General features: G+C 38.0%; 1 protein-coding gene across 1 annotated transcript in view; it reads left to right on the plus strand.

Moving 5' to 3' along the window:
- Positions 1–14,841, plus strand: part of LOC139739317 (uncharacterized) — a 39,254-nt gene extending 24,413 nt beyond the window's left edge. The window contains exons 9-12 of the mRNA XM_071649932.1: positions 6,756–6,832; positions 7,758–9,683; positions 12,681–12,796; positions 13,926–14,841. Coding sequence (XP_071506033.1) covers positions 6,756–6,832; positions 7,758–9,683; positions 12,681–12,796; positions 13,926–14,481 — 2,675 coding nt within the window. The 3' untranslated portion in view covers positions 14,482–14,841. The remainder of the gene's footprint in view (positions 1–6,755; positions 6,833–7,757; positions 9,684–12,680; positions 12,797–13,925) is intronic.
- Positions 14,842–26,636: the final 11,795 nt, after the last annotated feature.

Genomic DNA, 26,636 nt, shown 5'->3' on the forward strand with positions numbered 1-26,636 from the left:
ATGTTCACAAACTGCAGTAATATACAGCGCAAGATGTCATTATTGTAGAGAACCTTGAGAGGGGATTATTCTACCCCAAACTAGTAGCAGTGTGTAGCAGCGGCAGGAATGAGAGCTAATTAGAAGACAGTAGAGATGGTACTTTATATCTCTTTCTATGGCAGTGAATTTTTCATTTGAGGTCTGATTTCCTGGTACAACGAGTGAGGAAAACAATAGATTTCCTGTGAATTTATTCTGGTATATGCAGGGATGCCGAACGCTAGCTGAGATTTGAGTATTAATCAATTGATGAACAAAAAGACTGGCACATTGGCACATTTGTATAATATACAAATATTTGTGGGTATTTGTGTATAGATATGTTTACATAGATGTAAATAAAGGAAGAGAGACTATTTGTATTAAGACTGATGCATGCATATAGTGTAGATACAATATGTAGACAGATAGATAAATACAACATTATTGTAAGTAGGTAGGTAGATACACATTGTAGATAGATAGATTGATAGATTGATAGATAGATAGATAGATAGATAGATAGATAGATAGATAAATAGAAAGATAGATAGAAAGAGATAGATATACAACTGTAGGTAGGTAGGTATATAGGTAGATAGATAGATCTGTAGATAGATAGATAGATAGAAATAGGTAGATAGATAGAAATAGATAGATAGGTAGATATAAAGGTGAGGTATGAATCTGTAAATAGAATATCAGTAACTAAAACTAGTTGGATAAAAAGAAAGTGAGATATACAACATATGTCAAAGTAGGGAAATTTATCTTGTATACAGTGACAGACCAAGAGATGTATGTGTGGATCATTAAGAGGTGGTAGAGAAAAGGAAATGAGAGTCTGCCTCCATACAAGCAACAAACAAACAAACAAACAAACAAACTTCACTAGTTAAGTGTGTTTGGAAGCAGATCTAATTATTTTCAGGCTGCATCTGCACCTAAGGTGGGCAGTAATGGCCATTAGTGAGCTCCTGTTTGCTTCATGAATGACGCATGATTGCTTCCCATGAGAAATCAACCTGAGGGAAAAAAAGTCCTACCCTTGCCAATTAGCGTAGAGTTTCGTGTGTACGTTGTAGTTGTTGCATGCAAGTTACAAAACAACGTGATTCCATGCTACATATGTATCTGTTTTGCTTGGTTTTTTTGTTTTATTTTATTCATTTATTTTTTATTCATTTTTTTATTTTTATTTTTTATTTTTTTTGAGGGGGGAGGGGGATTGAACGAGGATGGACATGTGTGCTTCTTACGTATTTTAATAGAAATCTAGGGCTTTGTGTTTGTTTTCAGCAGTATACAAGAGTGGTTTTTTGTTGTTGTCTTTTTCCACTGGTAACAGTGAAACAAAAGTGTATGTCTAAAAAGCAGAAAGGAACTAAATTTACAGTAGGCAATTCAGCAAAGATAAAATACAGCTGTAGCAATGATGGACTATGAGGATGTATGGATTTTCAGTTTTGAAACCTGAATCTCATAGCAAATGTTGAGAAAACTACTTGGTCATATATATCACCACTTTGTCCTCAATTAGAAAATAGAAAATTGTATAAGTAGTTACAAATTCATTTTTTTTTTTGGGGGGGGGGGAGGGGGCGATGTTGTTGATTATCCTTGTTTGACAAGAAGGAAATATTAAAATAATGTATTAAAGTCTGTTGAAACAGTAAAGTTCTGACTCAGTTACATTGTATCTCCAAATGTCCTCAGGGTTATATAAAATGCTAGCCATGGGTTAACACAAGAGGTTGTGTTTGCATTAAACCTACTTATTAGTCTTTTATGACCTACATGTATAATTTATACCCTTGCTACACTGTACCTGTGTACTCAATCTGTGTAGAATGTACACTGTGTGATTGTAACATTAATAAAGAAAAATAAACATTGTTCCAAGGAAATATTGAAATGGTCCTTTAACCAGGAATGTCAGAGTTACAATCACAGTTGTTAGAAAAAATGCATACATATGTGTATTTTATCTATCTATTAATTCATATGTTTATCATCTTATTGTGGGGGAGATACTGGGCTTATTTATTTCATACTCTGTGCGTTGCAGATATATTAAACCGAATGTGGAAGGCTTTAATGGTTGCAAACTAACTACAGGTGGTATACCCTTCACATTGCACACACTGTTGCAGTTTTTGCTTGAGCTCAAGTGCACTACAACATGTGCATGTGAAGAGATGTACTGGAAGTTTATAGACACCAGTTTAATGTATTGAATGTGTTTAGTGCTAGTGAAGTTTTCTGAGATGTTCTATAATGTACAGTGATAGAATTCACTCCAAAACTCTCCTGTCCAATGAAAACAGACATTACTAAAACACCTGATGTGTACCAGCTCTGTTTATGTACAGAATGTACTGACATCACACAAAATGTATATTGTACAGTGTAATTGCAATCGCAGAATATTCTATCATGGTTAACATGTCATATGTTACTACAGTGCCATCAACAGGCCTTTGATAGCATGTTTTTTGTCCCCCCTTTTTTTTTCATTCATCTTGATTATTTGTTAGTGTTTCTTCACTTTGATATTCTGGAGTGTATGTAAATGTGTATGGTGTACACTGATGTCAGCTAAGAATTGATTTCACCTGTTTGAAAAATACTTGTAGGTGTTGAAAGTAGACACTGATAGCACTTCCAATATTTAACAATAGTATGATGTACAATGAACACTTTTATAGACTGAATGAGGAGTCTGTGGTTATTGTTGTTTTAGAGAGATAGGGTAACTCTAATGTACTAATTGTAATTTGGAATGATGTGGGATAGTTTCACTGTTTGTGAATGTAGACCAGTATGTTCAGGTGCTTTTAAATTCTTTTACACACCATTTTTTGATCGTTAGATAGCAGTGTGTGAGTATTCAATACTTTAGATGATGATTTTATTCAGCTCTGGTGAACTTTTTACTTCTTCTTGTAACTACCTTTAACCTGTCCAAATGCATTCTGAGGAAGACAAGCTTTTAGTTTTAGACTGACATACACACTGTTGTACATTTATATGTAGTAATTTAGAATTTGGGTAGTGTGGACAGTATACAGCATTAAGCCTTGAAACTACATGTACAGTATGTTTAGCATGATTATGGTATCATACATTGATTCTATCAGTACATGTTGTATTACTCTGCTTGAGGCAGAGTTAATAGAGACGTGGTGTTTTACAGTGTAGAAAATGAACTACACATGTACAATTTTTACAGTGTAGAAAAATTATGTAGACACATACAACTGCACAATTTCTACAGTGTAGAAGATTAACTACAAGTGTACAAGTACACTGTAGTATAGCAATGCAAGGAGAATGTCTGTTCATGATCTTTACTTTAAAGGCATCTGACCTAACAGCAGAGCAGCGCTGCAGAATGATCTTCTGCCTTCATTGCACAGATGCACATATTGTCATGAATAGCTGTGAGGTTTTTCAAGAAGATTGCAAGAACCAACCCACTAATGTCATCATTTGCTTTCCTGATAAATAGTTTTATAACGATTACCATTATATGTCAATCAACCATTTCAGCCTCTGTGACAATTCTTTGTCTTTTTTACTCTCTGTACTCTTTTGATAGACACTTTACTGATGGGAACTTTTGACTGAATAATGTAAACTTGTTTGTGTGATTTTGTGTTCATTTTCACTCACATGTGTTGACTCCTCATTAATTCATGTATACCACAACTATTTGTGATTGCTTCTTTATGTTTCAGGATCCTGTTTCTTTGTGTTTGTACTGATATCTTGTGATTCTTGCCATCTCTGAATAAATCAATCATCTTCACTTCTTGCCTACTGCACCCACTGTGTGAAATCGTTCTTAATAAATTCATTTTTCAAAACATGTCACTTCATAACTGTTATTTTTGTGCTCCATGCATAACCCTTGGTTCTCTCTCTCTCTCTCTCTCTCTCTCTTATAAAAACTGCAAGAAAGGGCAAGTCAAGTCACCCACTAGCACACAAGCACTTTAGTTGGACTTCTTCAAGCCCACTAACATTTTCCATGAAAGAAACTCATAAACACACATGTATGTATTTCTCAAGAATTCATCTACAATGTACAATTGTATCTGCACAATTAAATGCTTTATAATTTTTGTCAATATATAGGCCTGCCATTTAACTTTATAAAGTTCACCAGCAGTTGAGTTTTAGCCCTCTAGCTTCTGGCATTAACATTTTTTCATCTATTTGTCCTTTTTAGTATCACACATGCACACATAAAGTCTTTGTCATTGCATCTCGGACAATCACATCATGCAAAATACATTATGCCTGTATTAAAACAAACAAAGATTCCCCTAGAAAAGAAAGAAAAAGAATATTCAAGTAAATGAATAATAACAAAGCGTACAGATTATTCCTGGTGGCCACAACACATACATGTACATAGTCAAATCACTTGAAACTTCGGTGCTCCTTTTTGGTGGATGACAATACATCCCAGTATTCCACATCTCAGCATCAGCACATGCCCAAAGCAGTCATTTTTCTTTCTTACATTGTATCTTCCTTCTTACATTGTATTTTCCTTCTTATTGTACATTGCATCTTCACTCTTACATTTTCTTATCTTTCAGTATTATATCTCCTATCTTCAGTAATATGTTATCTTTCTATCTTTTCTTCCAAATCTTCACTCTTATATATTCTTATTGTCTTGCCTCTAATATTTTTTCTCGTATAATTATTAACTCATCATTCCGGTATTCATGTTGGGCTGGCTGCTTACAAGCTTGAAAAGGAATCCTCTTTCCATTTCATCAAATATGGTCAGCTATGGATTCTAATAATCCAGCTATCCTCCCAGTATACCATACAGCAGGCCTACAACTGTACATCACTCTGAAGGAGTTTTGTAGTAGGACAGGAATCATAGACAGTTTATCCTTCTACTCACCATTCGCTGTTTTCAAGACATGATAAAATACCCCCTGCTTTGGAGCTGGGCCTGGCGTTGATGAAGTTGCAGGAAATGGTCCTCCGATTGAAAGTTCAATCATTGCACTTCTCTCGTTTAGCAAATACACAAGAGAACATAACGCAAAACAAAATTTATTCCAGTATTAAATAAAGTGAAATGGCACAATGTTGAATGCTCCAGGAGATGGCAAAATTAGAGATGGAAAGAGAGTGAGATAGATTGAGAGAGAGAGAGAGAGAGAGAGAGAGAGAGAGAAGTTCGCGAGTCCGATGTTTGGATGTAGATGATGAGGTTGGGTGAATTTACAACTTGATGTTTCTGTGCTTTTACGTCGAAAGCTGGTCAAGCAGCGTATATGTAGTGAGCGTGAGTTGTTGAATTTTGTGAATGAATAGTTGTAACAGGTATGCGAAACTTCTTCGAGACATGGAGTGGAAGAAGAAGGAGATTGGTTAAAGGATGTCCATCTCATGATGCCATAGTGACCAGAGAAATGACTGGAGTTAAGGTTATATTGTTCACGAGGAATTTCAGAATGATGATAATGAGTGCTGGCGATACAGTGGACCAGAGCGGTCGTAAAATTGTGCTCGTACTACCTTGTAGTGTGACCATGAGGGGATATGGTCAGTGTGTGGACGAAAACAATTCTTTATAGTAAAGTGAGAAAATGAAAGCATGACTCATTGTGCTGCTACAACTCAATACCTCATGTGATTGTTTTCCAGTCATACAAGATCTTCAGTCCATAGAGGAGAACAACCACTCTTTGGGTCTTTTTTTTTTTTACGAGCAGAGGTGGCTGACAATCACACTACTAGCTATAGATGCATGATCATCAAATTAATTATTTAAGATGTTAATTCCTACAACTACTAGCAGTCAACTATCGTCACCCGGTTGGGGTGACTTTCCAAGACAGGAGTAGCTTTGAGGAAGAGAGGTTTGTGGTATTAGACACCATGCATATGTAGTTAAGTAGTGACAGAAGACCCTAGGAAGAGGAGAGTGGAGGAGGGAAGTGAGATAGGGAGAGTGTACGGAAGGTAAATGGTGATGAACTCAATACAACTGGACCTTCCTGAGCTGTCCAAATAATGGAAAGAAAGAACGCACTCTGGAAAAGTCTTCACTGTGAGAAGTGACTTTGAAGTTTGGGGTCTAGTCATGTGCTTAATCTCACCAAGTTGCGCACTGTGCAATGAATGGGGAAAAAAAAAACAGGATGTGAAAGTCTGTGATAATCACAATGAAAGGATTATTAGATTACACTGAAATCTTCCACACTCATTAGGCACATTTTGTTCATGACTGATACCAACTTTAAATACAGCAGCACCATCCTTTCAAAAGTTATCAGAGTTGAAAGTGAACATTGTGTAAAGGGTTTTTAATGAAGTGAAAAGGGGTCTCTGAGACATGTACCTAACCACACCATTCTATCAAATAGTATTCTATCAAAACTATTCAAAATACAATTTCCCATTTGTTTTATAAACCCAAACTTTGGAGTTACATAGGAGAAGAATTCTCTTCCAGAAAACACAAAGAAACTGAAGACAGACCAGGTTCAAATATTTCACCTGTTTTCAGTCCTCATGCAAAATGAGGGTGTGCAACTTTAAAAAAAAAAAAAAAAAAATTGTTTAGGGTGTGCAACTTTTTGTCGGTTTTGTGATGCATCATCACACATATGGCTTATACAGTAGCTTCCTTTTATATATATAAAAACCTTTCTATATTTGCATTGTTGAACAATGTTTTCCATTTTCTGGTGCAGGTGGATATGAAGATGATTTTGAAGAAGATGAGGACAAGAAAGAAGAAAAGGAAGTGGACAGCCGACCTTCTTCTGCCGTTCAAACAGGTACCTATCGCTTCCTCCCTAAGAACCTGACAGTATAAACCCTTTCTGTACTAGGGACTTTGCACAGTGTATACAAAGGTGTTTGGGGATTTCTGTGACAGTTAGTACTCAAAAGTTCACAAAGGGTCAAACAAGTATGAAAAGATAAATCTGGCTCAGAAAAAGGACTGACTAAGTCCATTCTATATGTCTGGGTCATGCTCCAGAGATTAGGGAGTATATATGCTTACAGATTGCAGATTTTGATAAATTCAAATCTGTGTTAAAAACTCACCTTTTTGACAATTGTTGATTACATGTTTGAATAGAGAAATATGTGATAGATTTTGTTTCATTATTTTGTACACGCATAGAGACTATCTTATGGTATTATGCGTTTCTAAGAACAGACTATTATTATTCTTGTTATTATGTACCTCTATAACTTGACAAATTCTGTCTATGCCTGTTTTTTGAGGGAAGGTACATGTAAGTGAGTGACTGATCTGACCGGTGAATCAAAGATAATGTAGAATCAATAGCAAATACTAGGTGTATAGTTTTGTGTTGACTAAGAACTGCAGTTCAGGAGGGCTACCACCACTTAAAAGTTTTATGGCAGTGATTTATGTACATGAAGTGACCTTGACATTTGTAATTTCTCTTTCCCTTGAACCATGATACCCTAACACCCTTCAAAATGAAAGTTGGAAGTTCCCACTATTGATTGCCACTATTTCTGCCTTTACAGCCATTTTTGTTCAATTCTGATGATGGGTCAAGTCAAAAACTGCATCCGAGCTACTTTGTCATTGACAACATCCTGTTTGTTGCTGTTGAATATTAGATGCAATATTTCTTTTATTTTCAATAAAAATGGGTTTGAGATGAATTATCCACTGGCTTCTCTGCTGTTATCTCACTTCAGAACCAGAGTCAGACAACTTCTTCTCAGAGGCGGAGAATGAGAAAGTCTCCCAGGCCACAGAGGAGAAAGCAGCAGAGGATGACTATGCTGAGTCTGACTTCGAAGCTGAATCCAACAAGGATGACAAGGAGCCAGAGGAAGAAATTCTTGATGAAGTGCTAGAGGACAAGGAGGTAAAGAGGGAAACAGCAGAAGAGTATGAAGTTGAGGATGAGTTTGAAAAAGACGATGATGAACAAGCAAGGGACGAGAAGGAAGAGGAGGAGATTGAAGAGGAGAATCAGAAGGGAGATAGCGATGATATCAAGGAGGAAAAGGATGCGGAAGAAGATGAAGAGATTGTCAGAGAAGAAGCTCAGATGGAGGAAGAGATTCCAGAAGAGACAGATGATGCCCAGGAGATTGGTGAAGAGACGGAAGACAAGAAGGAAGATGACAGAGAGGAGGAGCAAAGTGTCCTCAGCGATACAGAGGGAGACAACAGACTCTTGTCTTCCGACGATGAAGGTGATAAAGAGAGCTTCAGTGGTGACCGAAAACCTACTGCCTCTGAAGCGGACTTCAAGATCTCCAGCTCGGCAGATGAGGATGAGGATGACAAGAGAGATGAGAAGACAAAAGACACAAGTGAGAAACATTCTGCTGACGAGAAGGAAGAAGAACAGGTCAAGGAAGCAGATGAAGAGCTCAGAGGGGAGAAATCAGATCAGGAAGAAAATAAAGAGGAAAGGCAACCAGAAGATGAACCTGTGGAAGAAGAGAAGAAGGAAGAGGAGGAAGCCACACAACTGGAGAGGAGTCTCTCAGAAGAGGTTACCATAGAAGCAGAGATAGAACCACCAGCCCAGGAGGCAGTTCTCGTAAAGGAGGCAGTACTAGTCAGTGCTGATGAGGATGGTGCCTCTGTCGCAGAGGAGCAAGTGTTGGCGGAGGACACTCCTCAGCAGAGTTTGGAGCCTCCTATACAGGAGAAGGATGAGGATGATGCTGATCGAGCTGGGGCCAAAGTGAGCAGTGACCATGAGGAAAACACAGAGAATCAGAAGGAGGAGAAGGATGAAAATCCCAGAGTGGACAAGGATGAGGAGGAAGATGCTGACAGGATAAGCAAGGATCAAGGTAACAATGAGGAAGGTGATGAACAGAGTGTCAAAGAGGACGATGTGGGTCAACAGACTGCAAGCACAGAGGATACCGAGACGGCACCTGATAATGATGCAGGCGGATATGCTGATGCGGATGGACCGCCTCAAACTGCTTCTCAAGATGTGGCAGAAGATGATAAGCAGGATGAAGATGACACCCCCAAACAGGAGCCAGAGGAGTCTCCAGGAAGCCAAGATGCTCAGGAAGAACCCCCTCAGTCGGTCCAGGATGACGATGTGGCACAAGTCAAGTCAGACTCAGAGGAGGCTCAGGCAACCAAAGAATCGTCAGAGCTGGCTGCTCCTGACAGTGGCCAGCTGGAGGAACCTTCTGATGAGGCCAAAGTGGAAGAGACCTCAAGGGATGATGCAGATGGTGTTGCCGCGGAGACAGCTGGGGATGTAGAAGAGAAGCAAGATGAAGAGGATAAACAGGATGAGGGTAAAGAAGAGCAACCAGAGGAGAGTCTCAGTGAACAGCAGCAAGAGAGCACTCCAAAGGATGAGGAGCCAAGCAACGAGCTTAACGTCAGTGCCGGAGGAGATGGAGAACAGGAGAAAAATGAGAATGAACAGGAAAAAGATGAGGAGAAGGAGAAGGAGAAGGAGGAAGACAAGGAGGAATCCAAAGCGGAAGTACCAAAAGATGAGGGGACAGAAGATAAAAACGACAAAGGCAAGCAGTCAGACTCAAGCTCCAGTTCATCTTCATCGAGTTCAGACTCTGAGGACGAAGAGGCGCAGAAAATCAAATTGTCCGGATTTATTCGTGAGCATGCAACAGATTCAGTAAGTTCTATGTCTTGAAAGCCTTGGTTGTATCTTAACATAGAGTGGAAACCACACGGCGTAGCACCACTAATACCATTTTTCATCTGTTTGAATGCATAACTTGTCACCACTCTTCTCTAATAAAATTGTATACAGAAAAGCTGAAAAAATCCAAAATGAGGCAATATCTAAAAAAAAATTTTAATATTTGTCCAAAAATCAAAAAGTGTGTATCACTAGTTTGAGCTATTTCCAGTCTAACCTAGATAATGCCCAAATGGAGACAGTTTATGCTGTTATGGTGCATTTCGTGTCACCAATTACCTAAAGTATACAAATATTATGTCTTCTGCACACTTCACTATGGGCTCTGTGACTTCAAAGGTAATGGTCTTGAAACTTTTTATACTTAATGAGCACTTTTCCTTTGCTTCTGCTGTACTTTCAACAAAAAAGAAGAAAAAGAAAAAAGTATAAATAATACATCTATATAAAGTGGAAGAAATCATACTTCAGTGATCATAGGTTCAGAGTATTTGAACGTGCCAAAATCAGGAAATTGTTGTCTGGCTGCAAAATCAGGTTTGTGTGGTGAAAGATTACTCTGGCAAAGGAACTTAGAAACAGCGATGCCTTCAAAAACAAAACAAAACAAAACAAAACAGAAAAAAAAAATGTCTGCCTCATATTATGTGTGTGATTGAAGGAGATGGAAACGTTATTCTTTTTTTTTTCTCAAGATAGAACTAGATGATTGATAGGAGATGAATATTTAACAAGATTTTTTATTTATCATGGGCATTTAAACATTTCCTGTTGAGAGATAATGTGCTGTGAACACTCCGCCTTACTAACATTCATCTTGTGTACTTCTGAACAATCAATACTGCCATATATCAACCTCTCCCTTGATTCAAGCCATACTTTTCTATCAAAGCAATTCCATGATGAATAGTTGCTGATTCAATCCAAGAAACTTTGAACCTTATCAAACAAGGAAAAATCTCCCAAATTTTGGCTCTGCAGAGGTAGTAACTAGAGTTAACTGACCCACTTGCCTCAAGCGACAAGCTGCTTTCTTGATGCATTTGAGCCGCCATTCTGCTGGCTATCTCCAAGCCTTGCTCAGCCTTTGCATTTTTACAAGCTTAACACCTCTCTCACTCTCTCTAACTGGATCCCTGCAAGAGCCTGCAGCAGACTTGCTGTCACATTTGCGACCCAGCCTGTTCAGTCATCCTGAAATGAGCTGATGACTTTCCTTCAATAATGTATGATCTTAGCGGTAGCCATGTGGAATATTAAGACCAAAATTCTTGGAGGAGGGTATTACAATTGATGATGATAACCACAGTCTGTCCCATATAAAAAACCCAAAACAAAGCAAAGCAAAACAAAACAAAACAAAACAAAACAAAGCAAAACAAAATAAAACAAAACAAAACAAATCAAAGCAAAACAACAAAGAAAAACCACATAATTGCTGGTCAAGAATCTTCTATTTGATACCTAATTAAAGACTCAAGCCCCATGATTTTAAGGCTTTGTAGTGCTTTGTCGAGCACAACCTCATTCAAGAGTTTTGTGTACAAATATCTGAACAATCTGTTCACACAAGTTTGCCATTTCGTGATTTCTGTCTCTGTGTCGTAACCTGCACGCACCCCTCTTAACCAATCCTGTCTCTCTTTCTTCCGATGATTCCACCTTGTAGCAGAGTGAGTTGGAGAAGGCCCATCTCCACCCTTCTTCACAAACTAACACCAGTGTGTCTGAACCTGCCGAGAATCAGGTGATCTGTCACATGACTTTTCTTCCACCTTGTCCACACCTATGACTAATGCATGCGATAGAGTACCAAAGTGTGATGTCATAAGTGATTCATCGCCATGGAAACTGGTTCTAAACAAACTTTCCCAGCCTGGGTGTTAATGCACGCACTTGCAACTTCCAACCCAAGCTATAACTAAAGACTGTTATGTCATCACTTTGGTACTCTATAGGTTCATGTGCATGATTCTTCATTAATCTACAAAACTTAGCAGTGATGAAGTTTTGCTGTAGTTTTATCAAGATTATGGTTGCTGATTACAGATAAAATACAAATTTTGAAATGCATTTGATGCTGTTGCCTTGCAAACATCTTCAGCTTAATCTGTATTAAAAAGATACAGTTATTAATTAATTACTTTTTTGTGTGAGAGTGCGTATAATAGTCATGATCAAATTTTGACAATGCTGTTCAGCCCTCTGATCCTCTGCAGTTTGCTTGGCAATACTAAAAGGTCAAGGAATGTTTAAGACCAAAAACATGGTGCCAAAGTCGAAATATAAACGTAACAACGAAGAACTTTGAAGTACATAACCTGAAACCAAATAAGTTGTCATTATTGCACTTTAAAATGCATTTCACCGACACAAATGTATGACTCACTTGCATTGTTATGTTATGGTGAAATATGTGGCTTTTTGAAAATTTCATTGATGTCTCATTTTTTTTGTTGTTGAAAGGGAATGAGTTTATTCATTGTACCCCATTCATTTATCTCTCACACTAATACCAGTTTGTTTTCAAGTGACATTTTTCTTTGTATGTTGACAGGCTTTCGTTCATTCCATATGAGGAATTGATATCATTCATCTCATTGTAATCAAGTGAAACTTGTTGAGCCTTTCCTAGAGTCAGTGTCATCATTATGTGCACTTGTAATGAAGCCATTCAAAATTTAGCTGCATATTAGATTGGTCATCTCAATTTACTCTAAAAACTGTAGAGTTAAATTGTGATATCAGAAGATTAGGCTTGTATAAATATCTGAATTGAAATAAAGGTGAATTGGCAAAGTAATGGGTTTTTGACAAACATTTACAATACTTTATAAAGTTTCCCTGAAGTTCTGCAGGTGATAAATAAATGACAATAGGGCTTCATCTGATAGGGAAATTAAGCATGATTTTCAGAATTAAACCACAGCAAATAATTACCCACTTTTTTTCCAACACTGCCCTCTATAGTCCTACAGCAGACTTGCCCTGAACATGAGTGAAAAGAGTCTGGGACCAGCACAAGCTCAGCAGATTGCCAAAGCACTGCTTGATGATCCCAAGTACAAGTCTGTGGAGTACTTTCTGTAAGTGCGCCCTCTAACGCCCCTCTATATTCCGGGGTACTAAACTAACATGTGTAGAATACAGTGTATAACCTCTTCCTGAAATTAGTGTGTTGTGCTGTTTTAGCCAAGTACAGTAGTATAGATACATGTACATGTAGCATAGCATGGAAAAGGAATTGCAGATAGCATTCAGTCTTCAAAAGAAGATTAAGAAAATAGTCTTGAGTAGAACTCTGACTAGGAGTCTCTGAAAATTGATAAAAGCAAATTTGTGCATGACATATCATTACTGAAGTTATGACAGACACTTTTTTTCCTTGTCTATTAAAAAACACAAACAGTGCGCTGTTTCTTTGTCTCCCACTTGAATTAAAGGAATCAAGGGCAATTGATACTTTTATTGTTGATCTTAGAGGACCAGAATTTTCTGACAGTGGCATATTTCCACTGTGCTTGCGATATTGGTTTATCATTGTTTCATCACAACACCAGTGGACAGTGTTTCTTGGTGGAATATTGTGTATGTGTTCATCAGAAACTAAATATTCACAATACTAATAAGCCTCGCAAAGTGCATGATCATATTGTGCATATTGTGATTCTGTATTTACGTGCCAGTATTGAGGATACTTGTACAAGATATGTTTGCACATGTCCGATATATTGCAATGCAAATTTAGTATTGTAATGTTATTGCAGCAGGTGTCGTTGGTACTATAGTTCAAGTTATGGACTAAAACATCTATGTACCTGCATTGAGACTAGAATAAATGAAATACCAAAGTGACATAGAGAGGTATGAATTCAAAGTAATGTCAGGGTGTCTTCTTTCTGCACGAGACTGATGTGTGTGCTGTGCAAGAGCTATTACAGGATTTTGGCACAGATGGAGTAAGTTGAGACTGTCTCCACCTTGAGCTTTTCATAATTCTCCGAGAAACTTGTGGGTTGTTTGATTCCCCCCCCCCCAATAGAAAGGTGTCACTGGTAGTATCTTGTTTAAATAATGGAATAAGAATTATAGGGGGAAAGTGGCATTGAGTTTCTGTTTTATTTGGATTGCTGTAGATAGTCTCTATTGTTTGCTTGATGTGTAGCACTAGCTGCCTCTCACTGACTGATATTTTTGGAATCTTCCTATCTACAGAATTCGAGGTAATCCCATCCAGGATAAGGGCGTGGCCAGCATCATCCAATCCCTCATCACCCTCCACCACCAAATACCAGAACAGACCGACCAGGATGAGGACCCGCCCAAGACGGGCCTCAAACTCACACACCTCGACCTCGGCGACACCAAGATGACCAACAAGGGCGCGGTGGAGGTCAGCGAACTCCTCAAGCAGCCCACCAACATCACCAACATCAACCTGAGCGACAACTCCATCGGGCGCATCGGCTGCAAGGCCCTGGCGGCGGGCATCCGCTGCAACTCATCGCTGCGGACGCTGAGCATCGAGTACGCAGCCCTCGGGGACAGCGGCTGCCGGGAGATCATCGAGGCGGTGCGCGACCATCCTGCGCTGCAGGAGCTGAACCTGGAGGGGAATGACATCACGGACGAGAGCGCCCGCGCCATCCTCCAGCTGGTCAAAGACAACAGCATCCTGACCACCATTAACTTCATGCGAGATAACCATGTCACCCAGGAGGTCGCTGATGAGGTAGAGGAGATTCTGAAGACTGGAGAGTTCTTGTGGTAGGAAAAACTTAAAAAGGAAAAACTTCACCAAGAATTGTCATCATCGCATACCTTCCTATATCAATATTCTTCTATAAGTGCTTTGTAGAAGCTGAAATTTTGTTCCTTTTCTTCCTTTTATAATCAGTTGAAATATCCTCACATTTACAGTTCAGACAATCATGTATTCCTCATTCCTTTTAAAAGTATGACTACACAGGCAGGAAAGGATTTTTGTTGTGATATCTCGAGGGGGGAAGGAAAGATGCAGGCATGATGCTGTCTGTCTTATTTTGTTAAAGTCTAACAGTTTTGGCTCAAAGTGTGACACTGTAAATGAAACAAAAAAGTATGCAGCTGTGAAATATTTTATGAACGCTTCTCCCACATTCTGTCTGTAGCTGCTTGTCACAAGTCATGTATTGAAAATGTTAGCTAAATGACTCATCAAAATGATTTTCAGGCCTGCATAGATGTACAAAATGTGTATTAATTTATAGTTGTGCTACAAGTTGTAGTTTTATATCAAGTATTTCTTTATTTTATTGCTGAGTGCTGAGCTATATGATTGATGACTGCCATTGTGTGTGACCTGCAAATTAAGTATTTGTGTTTCAGTTTTCATAGTTCAGACCCCCCCAAGTGTTTGTTAGTTTGCTCTCACTTAAAAAGAAATAATTGTTTGTAATAATTTCATAAATTGGAGAGTGGTCAAATTAGGATGTTTAACTGCACTTAAATAAGACAGATATATGTTACTGTTGTTGTTGTTGATAGATGTGATCACCGCCAACTATCACAGTGCCTTAATTCTTTCTCAAGTGTGAATGATGCAAGTTAGTTTAAAATAAGCATGCAGTACTTTCAGGGTTGTTTGTTACATTGTAACTTAATCCGTCCCCATGGAATCACAAGGTATATTGGATGCTTCTTATCTCCCAGTTCTTCTCCATAGAGCATTTTCTTTTCAGGGCAGATCATTTATGTTAGGACAGATGTAGCACAGATGTTAATCATTTTGTTAAGTAAAATTTCACAGAAATAATACTTTTTATTTGTCAATCTTACATAGGAGATGCATTTTAAATTTTGTAAATATCCTGTACCTCCTAGGAAAAAAAAAATTAGCCTGTGAGGATTGCTTCTTTTACTGAAAGAGCTGTGTGATATTTTATGCATCCTTCATATGCTGTCAAGTACTCTTCTGTATGAAAAAAGATGGGATATTTGCATTAGGCTATGTAAGCTCATTGCAGTTCAAAGGCAGAAGGGAGTTTCTAGTGTGCAGAAATTAGCAACTGAGGGCATTCTACCAGCTGTAAGCAAGTAGCTGCATATCTCTCTTATTCAGGCCTATCAGAAATCTTTGCAATAATTTTACTACAATTATGTATGGGATAGATATGATGCATAGTAGTTTAGAAACAAAAGGGCCTTAGTGCAGTGTAAATAAGGGAGTTACGATGCTATGCTTCATCGATACCTGCCCATGCCAAAGTTTAGAGCATGTGCAAGTTTATCACATTAAAAGTGGCAAAATCAAGGCAGCCTTTAAGTGGCAGGGTACATTGTATCACGTCAGCCTTGGAATGGCAAGATGAGTCTTCCTTGCAATGACAAGATACACAATAAGTCTGCCTTCAAGCGACAAGATAGACAGGGACCAATATGCACACTTGTACATGTGGCTTTTTATAGTAGCCTGTTGACCTTATGCCATCATGTTTCAACCATCCCCCAAAGTTCTGGTTATTTCTGCTTTGGTTACATGTACATGGGTTTCATTTTGTTTTCCTCTTCTCACGTACATTTGTATATATCAGTTATTTGTAGAATCTTGTAATAATGCATTCTGTGCAATTTGTGCAATTACTATGATTATTTCTCTCTCTCATTCTTTTTGTATATCTGTGGCTGTATCTTTTTTAGAAGCAGCTTGAAAGAAAAAAATGTATTGGTGTTATATTATTCATAAGACTTTGCTATTGCAAAATATCATTTGTCCATAGAGAGTCCTTGAAAAATGTCACAAATCTCTACAGATTATTAATGTGGCAGTCTGTACATATGTATCGTAGGAAGCTTATGAATAAGTGAGTTTGATGGGTGTATTTTTAGAGATAGCACTTCATTGCATTACTGAACTACTAGATGAATTTATGCTACACGTATGTTGTTATTCCCAGTGTGTATTTGAGCTATACCACATTGCCTTGATGCATGCTAGTAATGAGACATTCATAACATCAAGATTTAATCCTTTTCTGATCGCAGGAGGATTTTAAAATTTCCATATTTGTCCTTCATTGCATCATGTCAAATAAAACCTTGTGTGTGATTGTACAGTTGTAGTTTAGTAAAAGATAAATATTATGGAAGTATTCATTGTGTACACCTTGATTATGCAAAGTTGTTGAGAACTTTGTTGTATAAAATCTTGAGAATATTTCTTTTCTTTCAATCTATCGCTTCTGGAATCGAGAAAAGAATACTTGCGTGATATTTCATTCTGGCAGCATTGAAATTGATAGTGACTTCAGTAAGAACAGTTGAATATTCATTGCATGTTAAATTTCTGTTATCAAGTCCATTGATCTGTGTATCATTGATCTATGTATCATGTCGAGGGTAGAGTAATGAATATAGATGTACTCAAAGCCAGCGGAATTCAGTAGATTTTGTATAGATCTTACAGTCATATGATAACTACACATGGCATGGGTGAGAAAGGTGCTTAAGGCAGTATAAAGCAGACACAGTTTTGGTTTTCTGTTTTTCAACTGGATACTTTTAGATGTGCTGGCTCAAAATATTCCCAGTGTAGTTTGCAGTGATCGATGGCCAATGCTACTTGTCACTATACAACCTGTATGATCACTCATACTTAACAGTTTATTTTAAGCTACAACATCATGCATGTTTTAAAATCCAAGCACAAATAAAGATGTTAAGATGTACAGTGTATTTCGCATTATTCAAAATTTAATTTGGCATTATGTTTTACTGGCTGATTATTGGATATATTGCAATTTAGATTTACATAGTTTTTAATATGTGTGTAGTGTTGCTATTAGGCAAACTGCACTCATTAATTCATTGTATATGTATAAGTGTGCACTTAAAAGTTTGAATTACTTGACACTAAACTCTGTACTGTACCAAGTTGCGTATGATGTGTAAATATATAAATGACCTGTAGCATATGAAATGATGACAATTTAATTCATGCTAAATGATTACCAAACATTGGTGTGTGAATTGTGTATATATCAGCTGAATCATGTCTCAGTGTTTGCAAAAATGTTCACAATCTTCTCTAATGTAATCAAGCAATGTGTCAATGTGTTAGTCGTGGTTGAAGGAAGGAATGATAACATGATAACAATTTTTCTGGCAAACTAAAGCAGGTGCTTGTGCGATGGTAGAGGAATCTGCAAAAAATCCAGCAATCTCTCACAATTCAAGATTTACATCTCTGTACATCTTGACGGCATATATTTGTCACCGCAGTGATAGAAAACCAGCATGCAAGACAGAGCAGATGAGTTCCATTTGGTGTAGCAAAATGTTATCTTGACTTGTCCAAGAGGAATCTGGAAAGACTTTGTTATCGTTCTCCATATTAGAGGTGGCAAAAGAGTTGTGATACATTAGATCTTCTCTTTGCACTCATTTCTTTGGTACCTGTATTTATGCATTCTGTCTCTGCTATCTCATGGTGCCTTTAAACTATTTAGACCATAGTCATTACACCCGGATCGGACCAATCACCACATGTGTTCCTTTCTCTCAAAGTGTCAAAATTGATATTCAGCGTATTCATTTCCTTTGTAACTTTGTGTCACATGCGTCACTGCTTGTTACCTTTCAGTATGTAAATATAGTGTAACGTGTGATACTGGAATGTTTGTGTTTTGTCCCAAAAGCAGGGGGGGGGGGGGGGGTGGCGCGAGGAATGCAAAGAGTGAAAGAAGAACAATGCAGTTCAATTATAGTATGCGTCGTCCAAATCAAGAGTTTCTGGCATTATGCGCTGTGTTTGTATGGCTTCCAAAATCCTTCATCTTGTTTGTGCCATATTTCCTGTTGACGTTCGCTATTCAGTCGCCGCACTTATCCTCAGCTATCTGAGCACATTGAATCCAGATGTAGCCGCCCACAACACTATCTTAATGCTTTAATAGTATCTGTATAATTTTGCACGTTGATGTATCATGATCACCTTGATGTTGTTATCGCATTCCGTCCACATCAAGTCTGGGAATAACGTGAAATTAGTCAAGCACACTTTCAGTTCTTTCAAATCTTTTAACTGTAGTATTCTATTTACTGCTACCACGAGAATCTGTGAGCATTGCGATCAAATAAAATAGTCGAGATATAATCTAGACATATATGCTTCTCTTTTTTCTTTCTGAATATGATTTGTGTATGAATGCACATGAAGCAAGCGTCTCGAGCGCAATCTATGTCGTTTTGATCAGAGCCCGTTTTATATATTTGGTGTGTGTGTGTGCAACTTTGCTCTTGCAGCTTAGATTTTTTTTTTCGTGATTGTCAAGGAAATACTGAATTCTTACAAGGTAACAACCACGTACGTGACCGACGGTGTGGATTCCGAAGGCAAAGAGGATAAACGTGCCTGCCTATTATGGGCATAAGCACTGCAGACAACGGACAACGTGATTGATAATTCTTGATCAATACAGCTCTTCCGCGCTGTACGTCTAGTGCTTTTTTTTCCTGCTGAATTAAAAATTAAAATGTAATTTGGTTTGTCATGGCCTGTTTTTCTTGAAAAAAAGTAATACAGCAGTGACAACAACACAAAACGTATAAGTTTTCTTTGTCTCGCAAGGGAATCAAAAAGATGGCAATGGGCTTCTGTAGGCGTGTGTGGGTGTGTAGATGTCTGTCTTTGTATGAGTTCTGTCACGAGGAAAGATATAACTGCGCGGATGAGATTGAGTTCATGGAAATATGATTTTACTGTGGCCCCCCTTTTTTTTTCTAATTGAAACCAGTGTAAGTGAGTAAGGTCGATGGACAGCGGGACATTTATGATATGCAGTTAATCGTCTCTCTCATAGCTAGTGATATGCGGAATTTCCTGATAGTCGTGGGAATCAATTCCATTATTGTGTCATTGACAACATTAATTAGTCTCATCAATGTTACATAGTCTGCTATGCTTGAATTCAAGTCTACATGTACTTAAGGTATGATTCTTAGTTTCTACGAAAATATATTGAAATTAGGGGAATAGTGGTACATGATCAGATTATGAAAGGGAATCCACACAGCAGCATAAAAGTTTATTCGTAGGTTATATATAATAGTATCCTCGATCGACCGTTTGAGAATGATGATATGAACGTGACTTGCTTTAAAGGAAAGAGAAGTTAAATATCAATTAATATGTATCATCTATCATGATATGAGATGGCTTACTTAACACTGTGTATTGCATCACTTCCAGAAATTGGCGCCAAGAGAACGACACCAGCGTGCACACTCCTATTATGAGCCTATCCCTCTGCACAATAAAGACACCATTACTGAATGTACTTCACCACTTTGCCTTCTTTGTCAAAGTCAACGACCATTAACGTAAAATACTACTTTCGCTTCAAATCACTCTCTCAGTCAGTCTATAGTCTTAAATAACTGGTGAAAATATCCTGTCGTGTTTGCCAGGGGAGTAATGTTATACATTTTAGTATTACATAACGCATTCTCATGAGAATCATTACTGAAGTTGTTTAATTCGTGTTTCCGTTATTATGTCAATATGTTATGTGACTGTTTATAAGTGTTTAATTTTTATTTGATCTTCATCTTTTTTTGTATGTGTGTGTGTGTGCGAGAGAGAGAGAGAGGGGGAGAGAGAGAGAGAGAGAGAGAGTGTGTGTGTGTGTGTGTGTTTCTGTTGATTAGCTACTTTGAGAACACTAAAGCAACGTATTAACAAAGTCTTTCAAAACAGAGTTACCGCGACAACATCTGGGTATTTATTTATTTTTTTTTTTGTATTTTCTATTATGTCGCTCGACCGTTGTCGCGGCAACTTTTGCCAAATTCTACCCTATAGTCTGGAAGACAGTGAATCAGGTTATGGAGCAGTTTAAAGATGATAACCAAGGTCTGAATTACCTGTCGTTTTCTCAGTGGTTTGACGTAGGTTGTATTTTACAGATGTTCTCTATTGAAACGGCCATCAACTTCCAGGATTAAGCGAAGATACCTGCTGTGTAATGTTTGAAGCTTCGTAAGTTGGGTATAACATGACCATTTATCCAAACGATATTATAATTTTTGCTTTAGTCCAGCTGTGGATGAATCAACATTTTAGTGCATCATCATTCATATTCTCCTATCGAGGATTCGCTTTACTGAATGATATGATTTCCAAGTCTTTTTTTATCACTTCTTCTACTTGAGGTGTCCACGTAAAATGGTATCAACAATGACTCCGGTGTATTTGCATTGAGATACTCTGCAATTTACTGTTTTGAATGGGAAGATTTAAATTTTCAAACTTACGTAGCACCCCCTTCGAACCGACCTACATATAAAATAATATTTGCAGAGAAACCCCGTTAAGGAGGTCCATGAGACCACCGATATCACTTCGTAATAACCTTACCCACTAACAAAAAAAAAAACAACAAAAAAACAACATAAGCACGGAGTCGAATACCATTCAATGAAAAAACATAAAATTATGAACAGTCTTTGCATTGTTATTACACAGATGTTTGGATCCTTGGATCTATGGATCATCATATATCATTGAGAAAAAATGAAGAGAAATCATTTGTGTGTGGATTATACGAAAAAGAAGAGAAAAAGAGAAGAATGAGTTGAAAACGTGTTCTTCATTTTTCTTCCAAAAATTTCTTCCCATGTGTTGTAGACGCGCTCTTGAAAAGTGTACGGCAGAGGGTCGAATTCGTGATCCTTTCTCTACCTATACCAATGTATATCGCTCCCTCGTATTTTGAAGCACTCCTGAGAGAATAAACATTTCCGTTTGTGAAATACGACATAAAATTTTAATGAACAAAATCAGATTTTTTTTTTCTGAACATGGGCGCAAGTATAGTTATGCATTATTTAACATGCATTTTTCAACTTATTTTACGCTGTTGGCGTCCAGCGCGATCGTGATGATTTAATGAATTGTTTAGGTTGTTTATCTTTTATCTATTTTGCGGTTAATTGTACGTTGTTGGTACCCAGCGGGATTGCGATGACTTCATGAATTATTTCGGTCCGTTCAATGAAAAGTGGGACGCGTCGGTCCCATAACCGAGAGACCACTTTTAACGGAGTAAAGGATTATCTGATAACCAATTTGACATCAACTTTATATCATCATTGATAAACTTTCCTAATATTCATGGATCAGTAACGGCAAAATATAATCAAGTGTCGTCAGTGTAAAGTGAAGTTGAACACTACATTAAGGATTAAAGGGATAGTACAGTATTGGTGGAGATGAGAATTTGGCTTTTAACTTTTTGCGAGATACCAAGAAAACACTTATGATATAGTACAGAGCATACCATTTTAAGAGGAATGCAAAGTTTATTTGATGAAAATCGGGTTTGGAATGAAAGAAACATCCAAAAACAAAGTAAAACAAAGCGACCGTAATAAAGTGTGGGTCCCACACTTTATTAGAATCGCTCTTTTTTGGATATCTCAGCCATTTCAAAACCAATTTTCATCAAATAAACATTGAATTCCTCATAGAATTACATGCTCTTTCATATTTCATAAGAGGTTTCTCATTATCTCACCAAAATGATAATGATAATGATAATGAATAACATTTATATAGCGCTTAATACTGATGTTTCTAAGCGCATTGATCCGGAAAAAAAAAGAAAAAAGAAGTATGACATTAAAATAAAATACAGCATTACGTAAATATACAAATTATGATATAATTATGATATAAAAAATTATGATATAATGATATATGATATAAAAAATTATGATATAAAAAATTATGATATAAAAAATGTTAGAAACCTGAAATTATGTCTCAACCAAAACTGTATGGTCCCTTTAACATCAACTGCCTAGGAATGCTGCCTTGCATCACGCTAACGAGAATTGTTTGGCTTATTGACCTATTGCTATTCACCACAATCAGTTTCTCTCTTTTAGTGAAAATAATCTTCGAACCATATTACAGCCTCAGAGTCAAAACTAGAGAGAGTCTACGATTTTTCCTAAAAGTATGTCAGACGATATCATATCAAACACCTTTTGCAAATCGAGTGTGACAATCGCTATACGACATAACCTTCATCCATATGTTTCGAAACGTCAGCGGTCAGTGATAGAAGTACAGAGTGAGAAGAATAGTCTGGACGATATCCCTGCCGATATTCATTCAAAAGGTTATTTTCGGAAAGATAAGCAATACTTGATTACAAATTACTTTCTCCCTACCTTAAGAGGACAAGTAGAACGGAGATCGATCTGTACTTAGATGGATTGGAAGTACCTCCACCTTTATCAATGTTTATACATTGGGGTGACACAGGCTCGTTTCCATGTGTTTGGAATTTTGCCCGCTTTCACGACAAGTATGAGTGTTTTAAAGTTGACAATTATGCAATCTTTCAAAATGCTTGTTTGGATCTCGTCAAGGCCAGTTGCCTTGGTTCTATGAATATCACTTACACACTTGTAAACATCACATTGTGCTATTTTTCTCAAAATAAAACGTCAATTTAACTTGGGACAAATATTTCTTCATGTTGTTGCCAAGTCTTCTAGCCAAACTCACTGTAATGATTGTTACGATATTATTTCAAGCCTGTGATTTCTTTCCCATCAATGATTAATAATTAAATAGAGCTCCCATGAACTTTCTTTGGTAAGATATACTTTATCGATTTCCACATTGCCTGGAATGCCCTTTCTATTGGACGAAATAATTATGTTCCGATACATGGGCGCTGCGCTTTTCGTACCTCGTCTATGAAATATTTGTTTTTCTCTCTCTTTTGTATGATTTTCAATCATCTTCAGATTTGGAGGCAACTGCTTTCTCCTTCACAGCATTTCTTTCTCGAATCTCATAAATATCAACATTCATCTTGGGTGCTTGTTTTCGTCTAACTCTTCTCTGTTCGTTTATGTATCCACAACGTTGATTTTGTTAAAAGTATGTCCGAAGCATAAATAGGATTAGACTTGTTTAAAACATTATCCCAGTTTACTCGGCTCAGATCGTTGCCAGGTCCCAACAGAGCAAAATCACCAAAAGGCTTGTAAAAAATCACCAAAAGCCACCAAAAATCACCAAATTTGGAAAAGCGTAGGTAAAGCTTCAATTTTAAGACAAAATTATATCAATAAACCTTTATCAAACACTGCGCCAGTCTCGGTGCAATTTTCGGCGCACCGTAGTCACACACACTAAGTGCAAAATGTGTATGATGTGTATGGATACAGGACTATGAGTGTTTGTGTGTGTCGCTGTGACCAAAAAAAAAGGGGGCACATGTTATGTTTCTGCAGGAAATAAGGGGAAAACTTTGGGCAAAATGCATTTTCGTTTTCAATTAGTGTGATTATTTTTCATGGGTCTAAAAATCACCAAAAAGTTACCAAAAATCACCAAATTTTGATTTGGTTACCAGGCTAAAATTTTGTCACCAAACAACTTCAAAAATCACCAAATTTCACCCTTTTTGGTTCCCGAAATCACCATCTGGCAACACTGCTCAGATCAGACCTGAATTTGTGTAGGTCAGTCTTTTTTTTCACATTACGACAGTAACTGTTTACGTGTTTATGTTGGACAGAATGTATATTTTTTTTACCTAGAGCAGTGCACCGAGAGCAAACTTCCGTATAGACCGGGGGCCCAGAGCATTTATTCAGCTGAAAAGGGTCACACTTTTTAATGATCTCATCATATAAGGATGTGGCCAAGGGTCAATAAAATGAATTGCTGGCAAGTCACATCCTGTACCGTAAGCCTAGGGGGCACAAAAAGGGACCCCGAAAAATGGATTTATTCAGCCGAAGGGGGTCACGGACAAAAGTTGGTGGATATTGTTCCTTTGTGTGTACTTATCATGAAAACAGCAATGCCAGCTATTTTATCCTGTACGGGGCCCCAGACAGTAGCCCCAAAGGGCCCCACAAATATGGTGTTATTCAGCTAAAAAGGGTCACGGCTAATTTCTTTTGCAATGGAAGTAGTTCCCATCAGAGATATCCAAAACACCAATGCCAGCTATTTTATCCTGTACGGGGCCCCAGACAGTAGCCCCAAAGGGCCCCACCCCCTATAGGCCCTACGTACAAACACACACAAACATTGATTTTATTCAGTTGAAAAGAGTGACGGCTAATTTCTTTTGGAATGGAAGGAGTACCAATCAGAGATATCCAAAACACCAAAGCCAGCTATTTTATCCTGCACGGGGCCCCAGATAGTAGCCCCAAAGTGCCCATCCCCTATAAGCCCTATACGTAAGAAACACACACACACATTGACTTTACTCAGCTGATAAGAGTAACTGCTAATTTCATTTGCAATGGAAGTACTATTAGTATTACCCATCAGAGAAATACAAAACACCAAAGCCAGCCATTTTATCCTGTACGGGGCCCCAGACAGTAGCCCCAAAGTGCCCCCCCCCCCACACACACACATACTCACACAATAGTTTCATTCAGCTGAAAAGGGTCACGGCTAATTTCTTTTGCAATGGAAGTAGTACCCATCAGAGAAATCCAAAATACCAAAGCCAGTTATTTTATCCTGCATGGGGCCCAAGACAGTAGCCCCAAATTGCCCCCTTACCCCCCCCCCCCCACACACACACACACATTGATTTTGTTCAGCTGAAAAGGGTCACGGCTGCTTTCTTTTGCAATCGGAAGTAGTACTCATCAGAGATATCCAAAGCACTAAAGCCAGTTAGATCCTGTCGTCGCAAAGTGCCCCCTACACACACACACACACACACACACACACACATACACACACACACACACATGTTGGTTTCATTCATCCGAAAAGGGTCATGGGTAATTTCTTTTGCAATGGAAGTAGTACCCATCGGATATCCAAAATACCAAAGTCAGATATATCCTGCACGGGGCCCCAGACAGTAGCTCCAAAGTGTTTTACTTTATTCTCTTTATTGTTTGCATCTCTTCTTCTTCTTAAATATGCGCTCCTTCGTCTTCATTTTCGCGACAACGACAATGTCCTCCTCATTGTCAGTTTTGCTGTTCTGGCAAACATTTTCCAGCGTATCGGCTACGTTCGATTTTAGGGCCCCGTCACACTACGGCGAATGCCCAACGAATGCCAAGCGAAAGCCTAACGAATTCGAAAATGTGAAGACAGTTTGCATGTCTGACGTTCTTTGAATTCATTAGCTATTCGTAGAGACTCGCAGAGATACGCTGGAGATTTTGGATATGTTAAAAAAAAAAATCGGCTCCAGCGTATCTCTGCAAATCCCGACGAATAGCTAATGAATACAAAGAACGCCAAGCATGTTACGAACTATTCTAGTATTAAGGCCCCGTCACACTACAGCGTATAAATCAGCGAATGCCTTGCGGATGGGCAAAATTTGGCAAAGTCCAGATACTCTCGAATCCGCTCGAATTCGCAAGCAAAATGTGGTTTTCGAACGTTCGCCTAACGAATGATGAGCATATGCTAACCGTGTAACGAGCGGATAAAGTAACGAATGAAAGCGAATGCGTACAGTCCATCCAACGGATGCTGAGCGGACAAAGCAAATAAGCAGCGAATGCCCAACATATGCAGAGCGATACTGCGGCAATCACGTGACGGATCTCGGATGACACACACTTTACCAAATCATTTTGAGCAGTGACAGTGTCAAGTAATGTTCTCTCTCTAAAAAAAGAAGAGTGAAAATGTTCATTCATGAAGGAGTAGATGACAGAAAAGAGTGAGTTTCGAGTGAAATTGGAGTGACTTTGGAGTGAAAATGTTCATTTTCACTAATTTTGGAATGACCTCAGGGATCACTCGAAGATTTTGGAGTGATCCCTGAGGTCACTCCAAAATTAGTGAAAAATGAACATTTTTACTCCAAAGTCACTCCAATTTCACTCGAAACTCACTCTTTACTGTTATTCACTCCCTTAAGATTG

Source organism: Diadema antillarum, unplaced genomic scaffold (assembly GCF_040938485.1).
Source record: "Diadema antillarum isolate AM-2024a unplaced genomic scaffold, OU_Dant_1.0 seq00000793_RagTag, whole genome shotgun sequence".
In the NCBI taxonomy this organism is placed as follows: Eukaryota; Metazoa; Echinodermata; class Echinoidea; order Diadematoida; family Diadematidae; genus Diadema; species Diadema antillarum.